Here is a 12,383-nt window from a genome sequence, read left to right on the forward strand (position 1 = left end):
TATGTGTGAAATGACAGAGGCGTGGGAATAATGATAAAGCAAATAGAAAAGTGTGTGTACGCGTCAAATGACTATCTCTAAGGGGAGCTGCACATGTTAGCTTATTAACGTGTCACATCCTTAAAGGTGGAGCTTATGTGCCCTGCAACCTGTCTTTTGACGACGATTCCTTCTAGAAGCACAGCTCTAGATACTACCATTTGTACATTTACTAGTGAATACACCGTCCAGGCTGACAAAAAAATCAGATAGACCAGTGATTTTTGACCATTAGGACTGCCCCACTAAATCACCAAAATATGTCAGTAATTCATCTGTCAAAGATATTATAATCAAAAACACCTTAGTGTATGTTCTGATATAAACATTAAAAAAAACTCACTGAATCTTTAATTCTTTGGGGGTCGAATTTAAAAAAAAAAAAAACTTTCCCAGATGGTCAAATTACTTTTGCGAATTTTGAGAGTTCAATATCAGTAAAGTCAAGGAAAAGTTGTAGAAAAATATTAGGAACCGTATTTTGGAGTCACCGTTGCTCCACACTGCAAACTCGGGAACCTCAGGAAACCCAGTAAACAAGGACAGCAGGAATACCTCACGAGTGTCCATGATAAACAAGCTAACAAGCAGCCCCAATAAAGATGGAAATCTGTTTCTGTGTAGCCCCTGCACAGGAGTGGCCATAAAGATAAAAATCCAGTTTTGCACGCCTCACTGCGCAGGGGGTGGTAACGGAAACCAACCATGCAAGGGCGGTGCTGCAGACTGGACCATAAGCTAGGAATCAGTTCTGTTTATCCCCGGCACAGCACGGAAGCGCCCATAAAAATAGAAATCAAGTTTCGCGCCTCCCGTTGTAATCATGTGGCAAAACCAAAACCGCGATAGGACAGCAACATTCCCACAGACCGGGTGACACGCTGCAGTTAGGAATCACTTCTGTTTATCTTTGTGATAAGGGAGCGCAATAAATTTCAAGCGCTTCTTGTAAGTCCTAGGGGGTGACAGCACCTCCCAGTGAGCATGCATCCTCATTAGGGCGCGAAATTTCAAACGGAGGATTGAAACTGTACCGGTACAGCAAAAACCTTGCGGGACAGAAAACCGCCGCCACACAGTTACGGTAAAAACCCTCAAAGGGTTAAGAAATAAGAACTAAAAAGCTTAACCCGTAATTATAATGTAGAGGGCTGTTGGCAGACAGGACCCCAAGCAAAGGTTTTTTTTTTCTTTTGCCTGCCAGGACAGCTGTGGCTCTGCTACAATATCAAACAAAGCACTGCACACCTGCAACCTTCACCTTGAGTGGGTCACATGCTCACTTTGTGCATGCCCATCCTTTGCAATCTAGTCTCTCTCCTGAATTGTTCACTTTTTTTTGTTAACAATTGCTTTCAGTGAAAAAAATTCTGTCACGGCTTGACTTAATGCTCACATGACAAAGGAGCTAATTATATACTGTCCTGGGTAAGGTGGCCTTCTTACTGGAAGAGTGATGTTGGCAGTATAATTTCGGAGAGGCAAGACGCGGGGCACTACTGGCAAATGAAGAAAGATGACTCGCAAAATGGAGATCAGCAACCTGGGCAGCAATGCAAGTGGGACCATCCCTCCCATGTTGCCTCGTGATACCTGAAGATGGAGCACCGGTTGTTGTATGCTGCCAAAAACACACTGTTTATGATGACACAACCCATTCAGCCCCTGCAAACTGGTTTTGCCAAACTGCAGCTCTATGATAGGTTCAAGGTGTGAAAATAAAACCCATGCCATTGGATGCCCCAATGCGTCGACCATGCTATACACCGAGCAGTTGTGCACGCTGAATTAAAGCCCAATATTTGTGCCACACTTTTTTTTTCCCCCGTGGTCTAAGACGCAGCTTTTAGTTGAAGGAAACTAAGAATAGGCAAAACGGTTGCCACAAATCAACCATAGCAGAAGCCGCAACTTTGCCTATTCCGCTGTCCAAGTGAAATAAAAAGAGAAAGTCATTACTAATCAGGTTCACTGCACTGTGGCACAATGCAATCACTCGCCACATAGTTCTGGACTTCTGACTGCAGCAGCTCTCAGGCTTTTGGCACATTGATTTTATGCAAGATTTTTGCTGTTTGCTAGCAGTCAATTCTATGATAAAGCAGGAATTCATGTGATAGGCCTGAGATACGGCTGTTTGGAAACCCCTGAAAGTTTCACTGTGAGCCGAGACAAACAGGAAATTCTTGACTTCTGAATGGTCAGAAGATTTAAACAGTTCGAATGCGAAAGTGCGGCGCAATTCAAAGAGTAAATACTATTCTCAGGCTATTCAAGGTTATGAATGTTTGCACACTCCCTGCTGTTATTGTTATAAGAAAAAAATGCAGCCAATGAACAATGGAATAAACTGTCCACCACAAGCAAAAAATGAGCCAGCAGCTGCAATGATTAATTAAAGACTCACCTGCTTCATACCGTCCTGAAACTGCTTGCTCGACCCATCTGGCTCACTGTCCAACTCAAGCGTGACCCCAGCAAAAGGACGACTCGCCATTTGTTCCATTTCCACAAACAGTTGCTGCAAGCAACAAAGAACAAGCATGTAAACTACAAAGACACGGGGCATGACAAAATGCATTTTGTTTGCTTGATGCATCCTATTTACCCTGTGAGTGTGTGAGAGTTATGCTCATTTGAGTAAAGTACACCTGCACGTCATACCGTTTGTTCGCTCTCAAAGCTGCTGGGATGCAGCTTTTTCACTTCTTTCTCACTTTCTTTGTTATTTCCCAATTCCCAAGCTCAAAACTGGGCAGCAAAACTTTCCCATAGAGTTGCACTATTTTCCTTCCTGATAAACAAATTTCCCGGCTACTACGTTCAAACTTTCAACAAATTCTGTTTGTGTTATATGTTTAGGGGCCAACCACACATGCACTAACACACGAGTGGGACAAATCAGGAGCCGCGCAACACGAAAAGGTGGAGAGCTGTGGCACACAACCACCCCTTGAAACCCTCGTAGTGGCTTCAGTGCCTAGGTCCAAAAGGATGAAGCACAAAAAAGGGAGGAGGGGACAACATGCTAATATATGAAGGGGTTGTTCCCATGGAGACACAACATGATAAGGAGAAACGCAGCTGCTTTTTTGCAATACCTAGAGGCATGGGGTCAAAGCATTAGAGAACTACGCACTTATGAGCATGGTGGATCTGGGGAACGCAACATGAAACGCAAGACCCCAACAACAGTCAACCATCGCGCAGACTTCACCTCAGTACATTGGTTTTTAAAGCAGCGCGGCATCTGGAAACAAGGAACCGATTCTGGCTCACCTCTGAGTCAATGGACTGTACGTGTTGCAAAATCTCTTCCACGATAAAGACAATAAAAATGTGCACCAAATTCTGCGTGCACTAAAAAAAATATGCTGTTTATACCTTATGCCAAGAAATGCTAATCACAACTTTTATGAAATGAAAGTGTCAATAAATGCCTCTTACCTTGCTTAACAGTTGTGAAACCAAGTGACTTAGATCATACGTTATCCCAGATAAATGGTTTCCCCATTTGCATTATTTAAATGTATGTATGCGCTGTTTAAATAAACTGCACCAATATAAAAAAAAAAGGTATAGTGTTCCAATGAAACACAACAAGTTAATGTGGTTATACATTACGTGAAAGAGTGCACAGTAGATTTAGTTTATTGTGCCTCCTTAATTGAGTTGCCAATAATGATTACCTAACTTTGCAGACAGAGTCTCAAGCACTTAAACCATTTTAAAGTTGCTTAGCATCGCAGGAAATGCCTACAAGTTGCTCTCAGCTTGCCGAGGTGTCAGCAATATGTGAACACGCAGCTACAGGTGCATATCTTAGATCTAGCTGCAATGAAGGACTCTGTTACAGATGCAGCACCCTTTATATCAGACCGCAGTTGAGAGTGTCATAATGTGATCAAGTGCACTGAATATACTTTTGAAATCTCAAATTTCACCAGCTTTCCTGTTTCCAAAAATAAAAAGTTGTGTTACTCATAAAGCTCATCTTTGGGACTGATAACAGAACACAGAAGTCAACATGAGAAGAGCTGGCTGGGGCTAGATCAATGAATTAGTTATGCAGACGCAACAGAAAATTAAGTGCGGTAATTACTACTAAGCACAGTACCTTAAAACACACACATTGTTTCATCTGTCTAGAATTCTAGAATGCTTTAAATCTGAAAAAAATTTCCACATGTCTGGACACTCAGCACACACACATGCATAAACAGAGCAGGGCATTCTAGATGCCAAGACGCATTGTTAAGGTAACTACTATATTACCCAAAGAAACACTTGTGTTGTTAGCGACATATAGTGCAAGCTTGAGTAATTTGTATTTTGTAGTAACCAAGCCAATTTTTGAAGTAGTCTTGAGCAATGAGGTAGTCGCAGTAAGTTTGTGGCAGTTGTACTATTAATGTACAGCCTTTGTCAAAAGTGTAGAGCCCGGGGGGGGGGGGGGGGGGGGGGGGTCTGCTTCTGAGCCGTGTAATGGTGCTGATTTAGCATTAGTGGATGTCCTTCCCTTTGAAGAGGGCAGGATAAAAAATCATCTTATCATCAAGAGATTCAGAACACTGGAAACGCATTACAAGCTGCATGAAGTGGCTCAGAAACAGACCCCCTGGCCTCTACACTTTTGACAAAGACTGTACCTTTAAACATAACACAATTTTTGTAACAGTATTATCAACAAGTTCCTTCCCACCTCCCTGCATTTCAACTAGAATATTATACATATTCAAAATGTACAAAGCAATGCTAGTCATTCTAAATATGCTGTGCTTCATGTAGCTATTTTACAGATTATATTCATGATATTCACCAGCACTTGTTCCTGCCACTGAGCACTTGCTATTACTGCATCACATGCTCTAGACACTTCTCAAAATTAGCACACTTTATTCAGAAAGTTCAGAAAGAAACTCTACTTAAAGGGTTGGAACATTCGAAGTTGTGTTGATGCTCCACTACCAAATTGAAATTTCTACACACCTCCAGCACTTAAAAGAATGATCAAACTAAAAATAAATTAGATCATGAAGTAAAATATAACACTTACACATTATTGTCAACAATATACTTTATTTTCATTCCGGCAATCTACACCAGCTATTTATAGACCTTCATTTGTACTATGCACCTGCAGGTGTGAGGTACCTTCCGTCTACAGTGCAGGAGGCTTTAAAGGGGTAAGGACACCAAATGTTTTTGTTACACTTTTGTTGCAAATAGTGCGTAGCGATTTTGCAAGCATAGAGCAGGGTGTTAGAAGCCGAAAATCGCATTATATGATTTATTACCATATTAATAGTACGCAGCAATTTCAGTTTCGGTTCGTAGTTGCCAGGTTTTTACTTGATGTCAAAACACAGAAGACATAACACTGAAATGTCACATGGATCAAAAACTCGTGACATCAACGAGTAGCTGCGTTGTATGCTCTGTATATTTTCTGCACATTCCTTGAAATTAATACTCGACTGCGATGGCCTTCACACACAAGCTTTGAACAACATTGTAATTTAAGTGCCAGTTCAATTAAGTTTTTCAACTGTTCATAGAGCTTCTAGCATTATTTATGAGAGCTACACCGTAAGCTAGGTAGCCAAAATGACTCATGGAAATCCCCTTGAAGTGCACTTCCTTCAGGCACCAATGCACAGGTGCCATTTGATGCCGTGCTCCATGGTGTGCAAGAGCAACACGCACATTTTCCTTGCTCAATAATGCACTACCGCAACACCAATTCTGCATTCCTCGCAATGCAGAGAACACAAAAGGCAATGCGCTATCAGGTTGCAATAAGCATCATGTAGTGTCTTACACTATGAGCAATAGGCATGACTGATGCCTCTACTGAACAAGTTTCTGTACAGTACATATTCCATGAAATGGTTACATACACATTGATGTCAAGAAAAATATGGTAGCACCACAGTCACACACACCAGCATAAACCAACACTACATCAGTGCCTTTAGTTGCTTGTGATAGCACGGTTCTAAAGATGCTGTTTGGTAATTAAGTGGCTACACATAAAACATGTAGTGTTGATTTATAAAAGGAACACATCGAAATACCTTCCATACTGCTCTTATCACCCCTTTACATGATAACTACTTATTTTCAGTTATCAAATTTTGCAGAAGTACCACTTTAATGTCAGTATTTTGATATAAAAACTCTGCATGAACACAGTGTTGTGTTCTGTAAGAGGTAGTAGCAGAGACATGTGCCTGACAGCCGATCACTGGTAGCCACCCACAAAGTGCCGCTGCTGCTGCCTCGTGCCTTCCTTGAACATTCACAACCAGCTTTTTTCCTGCCCCATCACACACACAAAACAGAAAAAGGAAATGAAAAAGAGGACTCTTAGCTATCAAACTGCCTCTTAACGTTTGCCTCACAAATATGAAGTTGCATATTTTGACGTGAGATGGTTTCGACTCCTAATATGTTGCAATGTCATCATGCCCCGGTAAGTATGCTGCCAGCCAGTTTCTTCATTCAAAACGTCTACACTATAAATGAAAAAAATATATATATATATACACAAGTGGTTGTCTATAGAAGTGGGATCACAGTTTCACCTAACTGCACATGATTTTACTTACGAGTAGGCACAATTTTGATGTGGCCTGGTAGCGCCTACTCCTAGCGTTGTACTAGAAGCCCTCCATGCAGCAATCGCAACAACTTGTGAAAAAAAAAGGGGGAATAATGAATACCTGTCGCCTTCTGTAAAGGTCGTACTTCTGCTTGATCTTCCACAGGATAGCTGCTATGATGAGCAGCGAGAGAAAACAGCTGTGACAAGCAAGATGCAATATAAGTATGAGAAACCACAAGCACACACGTACATGCACAAGCGTGCCCAGAACACGTCTGCATTTTGCACCAGTTGGGCGTTTCAGAGAGATGCCTGCAGGATCTAAAATAGCTCCCAACTGCTACACCCATTTAAAAAGAAAATAAAAACAAATGAAAAAGAGGGTGATGAAGTGCTCAAGTTTGAGCGATTAAAATGAAATTCCAAGGGGTAAAACATCAGTATTCATTAATGTGCTACATTGCACTTCACAATCTCTTTACAGTAGTTAAACAATTTTTCAAACTCCAACAATTTGGGCATTTCAGACTTTGTTGAGCAATAAGTACCACCATCAAAATGCCGAACACGAACAGTAGATAGCATGGCTTTGAGTGATGTCAGTGCCGTGAAGTGTTGCCCATTGCAGCTGAGGCAATGTTCTCAATATGTTTGCAGCAGCTGATGATATACAGTCGCCGACCGTTTTTTCGGACTTTGACTCGGAAAATGGTTGGAATAATCAAACAGTACAAAAAATTCGTGAACTTGAAAAAATATCACTTTTCTGTGAAAATCCAGCTTTACAAATAAAAAGACTTTTTCGCTCCCCGTGTTTCGTTTCTATGCCAAAAACTGAGTTGTAGCATAGCGCTATCTGCTACTGTGATCGACTTCCTCGCGTCACCATATATGACAGGCGCGGCAGGTGTGCGCGCTGCCGAGAAGCATGTAACGCGCTCAAGGCGGTCACCGCATACACAGTGGTGACCCGCAGAAGCGGATCATGCGAAGCTGTAACTGCTACAACTCTCCAGTTAGAATATCTCGGCCAGTCATGCTTTCGTCATGTCCATGCCACTTCACCCACATACTGCGGTGCAGTCAATCGCGCTGCGAACGAATGCATGCGCTGCGCAAAGCAATAACATTCAGTTTCCATGGTTAACAATGGTAGCCAAGAAGGCGAGATGGAACTCGCAGAAAAAAAGTGAGCGGAACGAGAGCATCCAGGAATCATGAATGCACTGGAGCCCCCCCCTCCTTTCCCCACGGGTGGCGGCACCGGCAGACAGCGTCAGAGCGAGCCATGGCAGACCTTGCTCACGTTCCATTTTCAATCTGATTGCGCACTCTTTGTAGGCTGCTGTGATGAAAAGGTCGAGCATTCGCTGATTGCTACTGCCTCAAATGGCGATGATGAACGAAGAGCCAAGCTAATCCATCCGAATGACTGCTTGCCTAGCTTTCACGGCCGCGCAATACCGGTTGTTTGCAAAGCTGATGCCCGCTCATGTCTAAGCGATGCCGAAAAAACAAGCCTTCAGCCAAAAAACGATCTCCACAGTAATGCTTGTGCCAAATTTGATCCAAAATATCGAACTTTAGGACACCACAGGGTCTGAATTATCAGTCATGAAAATGTACACGCTCCTATGGGCAGTGTAACGATTCCTGAATAAAGCCCGAAATATCGCACAAGTCTGAATTATTGGAGTCCGAAAAATCGGTCGGCTACTGTATCCCTAGAGCGATGTTCGATTTGACTCGTCTTTCACCCGTGCCTAACTGATGGGGAGAATGCGCTGTCCTGACAGGTCTGTTTTGCCATATTTTGCTCATGGCTGCAGCCTCATACATGCACAGACAACACATTGAAGTTTTTTTATCTCAACAGCCTTACATGGCGTGTGAAGCTCTCACCTTTCGAAGAAATCAAGAAGAACCTGAACAATTCTAACAGCATATATAGTTTTTGTGCCGCCTTACAAACAGCACAAACCCATTATTAGTATTCCTCATTTTTATTTTGTTGAAGCAACAGCAAACAGCTTTGAGGGGCAAACTCAAAAGGCACGCGAGCTGTCACATGCCATGCTTGGTTGAAGAGCAAACAGCACGTTGCTTTCTGTGCGTACAAGAGACCGTTCCCATGAGTGAAACATGGCAAAACAGGCCTGTGCAATCTCCCTATTGGTCAGAAACCAGCTATCGGCAACTGCCACAAACATACAGATATCATTGTCTCGGCTCCAGTGCTTGATAGCACTGGTGCCAGTCCTGGCCATGCCACGATTTGTGTTAAGCATGTTAATGGTGGTACATATTCACAATTGACATTTTGTACACTGGCCAAAAACTTGATTTTTTGAACTAATACAGGTGTCAGCAACACTGTGGAGATTGTTTTTCAACTGAAAAATTGTTCTTTCAGCCTAACATTGATGCGAGCAGGGTTTGCTATTACATTATCTCGTTTTTTGTTGCACTGAAAGCTGCCATCTTGAATTTAAATGGAGTCAAATGGACAGACTAGCTTGCATAACCTTGGCCATTTGTTTCACATGATTCCCACTTAAGGCACACTCCTTGTTACCTTTGGGGTAACCTAGAAAAAATAAAATAAAAAGCATGCAAGCCAGGGACTGCATTGAAAACGAAACAGCAGCAGCTTCCGCATGGCATAGATGGCACCATGGTGCAAGGTCAATGAGGGAGATGTGGAGTTGGGTCGGAGGGGCTCGCTTCTTTGAGTGGGTTCCCTATGTCGTTGCCTAGGGAAACTAACTCTGTTCTGACGATTTCACGCAAAACAGTGTGTTTGTGGAATGACCTGCGACCGCATCAGTCTAGTATTGGTGACATAAGATAATGTAGGACACGGAAGCATGACTGGCTCAAATACAGTCTAATATTATCCCCGGTATCCCAGGCAGAAGGAGCGCAAGAAATGACAAAGTTGACTTCTCTTCAAGATGTTTACTCATAGCCAAATGATTTTTTTTCATGTTCATAAATTGCTCAGAATGTTGGACTATTTTTCGTGCCCTGTCAATTAAAAAAAAATAGGCTGCCAACTGTTCACTGAGAAAATACTGCACGCCCTGGTGCTAAAATCAGTGTCCAAACTTACTTATCATTAGTTAGTATAGAATATACAATAAAAGGGACGCGACATCTTCCTAAAAAAAAAAAAAAAAAAAAGAAGAAGAAGAAGAAGAACAGAAAGGGCGCAAAAACAGATGGACAAGGCAAAAAAGAAAAGATATTGAGCATGCTGGGTGAGTTCAAATATCTGTTAAACAAATACAATGAAAAAAAAAAAAGCAATAAAAACATCAGAGAAAGATAACTGATAACAGAACATTTATTGCACTATTCATGAAGTGCCCTGGAGACTTGGGACATAAAGGAAGCTCACATTACCCTACCTGAAAATAGCATTGATCTAGTTTTCTTTTGTTCACTGTCTCATCTTTCTCACTGTACCGAACAGTGGCTGCTCTTCTTTTTCCTGATCTTTCCTTCCCACCCTGCTCTGAGCACTTCAAAGGTGCCCAGCAGAGTAGTGATGAAAATCTCTCTTATCTCACTCTTTCCAAAACAGCACAGCTGTTCCAAACTCCACAAGCAGACATACCATACCTGGCCTTTCCATACACAGTATGTAATGCATGCAGTGCCGCATCAACTGAGAATGAAGCCCCATAGTTTTTAAGAGTAATGTCAATGAGTGAGTGCACTTTGCACACATACGCCTTTTAGTCAGTGGGTGGCTTCTCATCATAGAAAGGCAGTGGATGGTGCACGTGCAACGCCCACATCTGATCATGTTATATCTCTGCCAGCGTAGGCACAATGGTGCCCTGTAGCAGCAAGAAAGCCCTATGAAAGACCACCACCACAAAGTTGGGATCTCTTCTTGTTACAAAAAATGTCACAATTCATTCACACCCAGAAATTGAAATTATCTTGCCCACGATATTGCATAATATTATAATTTTATCTGAGTGTGTGCCTATAACCAAGTATAATTTACTGTTGCTGCTGTTTGTGATTTGTACTTGTATGTTGTCCCCACTCACCTGTGTGATGCCTAATGGCCCTGAGGGCAAATAAATACAGTTAAATCCACTCATAACGATTGCTTTGAACAACATCTCGGATATAACACTAAATAACCGCGGCCCCGTCAACTTTATCATGTACTCTATGGTAAAATAAACTGCATATAGAAATGTTCTCATGGTAGATTATCGGCTATAACAATTAAATCCGGTCACTGAGCACCAACCCTAACAGAAAAAAGGACTCACAAATTCAGTAAAACCTCGGTAATTCGAACTCGCTAAATTCGTAATCCCAGATAATTCAAACAATTTCTGCAGTCTCGTAATTTTTAACGTAAATTTAGCCGCACTTATGTTGTTGTAAACTTGGGGAAAAAAAGATCATTGTTAACACAGCGAGTTTTTTCGTTCTGCATCGCCGTCGCCGCGGTTCGCAGTGCATTTCTTGGCGGGGCACCAAGATGCTGCTCAGTGGCGACATGACAGTGTTTATCTTTTGATGCTAGCTCCTGCGGTGGGTGCGTGAATAGGGGGAGGGGGTAAACTTGGCTGAGTGCTAGCACCCGTGACAGCAGGGACAGCAGTGCCTTGCTCTGCTTGTCCGGTTGTACAAGCCTGTTGGTTTTCAGTACGTTCACCATTTTAAACAAAATCGTTGGAATGCGTGAAAGCAGCAAACACCTTAAGCAAACAACAGTAAAACGGTGGCGTCGTGACCCGTGGCTGACCACATTCTTAAGGATGCAAGGATGAGGGGGATACGCCCAGCATGTTCTCGCAATGAAATTCTTTTGCTTGGGCCAGATTTTTTGCGCTGTGTTAATTTGAAAACCTGGTTAATTTGAACATTTTTGTCGGTTCCAATAATTTTGAAATGAAGAGGTTTTACTGTACTGCGACCGCGCCGTCCAAAGCAAGCCAGGAACCACTAAGAATGATCAAGTTTGTGCCGGGATTTCATTCATGCTGAAATCTTTCACTCAGATACTTGAAACATTTGGATGCCTTGCGGAGAGGTGTCAACAATATTGCTGTGAGGCAGTTATAGCTCACTGATTATGGGTTTCTGCCTGGGAATAAGTAAAAAGCGTGAGTCACTTTTCTCTCATTAACTTTCTAAAGCTTGTGATGTTTCCTTTGTTTTTCAGCTTAACCCAGTTATAACAATTATCGGTAGTAACAATGGTATTTTCAGCACTTCAATATTGTTATAAGTGGGTTCAACTGTAAATTCTAAATAGCAAAAGTTAATAACTAGTCCCACCATACCCAAAAAGCAAGAAAAAAACCACAAGCAGACATCTCGGGTTATCTAACAAGGTGGCCAAGCACTCAGCAGCACCATTCCTTCCCATTTTGCCTTATCGATCAATTCAGCCTCACCCTGCCATCTGCCAGGTAGTGCAACTACCCCACACAAGTGGTGGACCCGAGTTCAATCCACGGACTAGGACATGTTTGTCTTCAACTATGCAGTTGCTCTGAAAGCTGCACAGATTTCCTCTGTGCCATATAGCTGCACTTTAGATGACGCTGATAATCACTCCCTTATTCCACATCTACTGCACCTTGGGCCATTCCTAGAAACACATTGGGCATCATTGGTCTCAGCTATTTACAGTGCACACATCTCTCTAGTTTATAGCAGCTTAGTCTTACACCATATGTTCAAAAGAAAAAACTTGAAT

The 12,383-nt window shown here is 42.3% G+C and overlaps 1 protein-coding gene across 2 annotated transcripts in view; it reads right to left on the reverse strand.

The window, feature by feature from the left end:
- The window catches only part of dsd (attractin-like protein dsd), a 153,137-nt gene that overhangs the window by 24,419 nt on the left and 116,335 nt on the right, over positions 1 to 12,383 (reverse strand). For both annotated transcript variants that reach the window (XM_084591538.1, XM_084591539.1), the window contains 2 exons: positions 6,765 to 6,843; positions 2,447 to 2,560 (listed from right to left, as the gene is read on the reverse strand). In XM_084591538.1, coding sequence (XP_084447664.1) covers positions 2,447 to 2,560; positions 6,765 to 6,843 — 193 coding nt within the window. The remainder of the gene's footprint in view (positions 1 to 2,446; positions 2,561 to 6,764; positions 6,844 to 12,383) is intronic.

The sequence above is a fragment of the Amblyomma maculatum genome, chromosome 1, assembly GCF_055883805.1.
Source record: "Amblyomma maculatum isolate TAMU_Amacu chromosome 1, ASM5588380v1, whole genome shotgun sequence".
NCBI lineage: Eukaryota > Metazoa > Arthropoda > Arachnida > Ixodida > Ixodidae > Amblyomma > Amblyomma maculatum.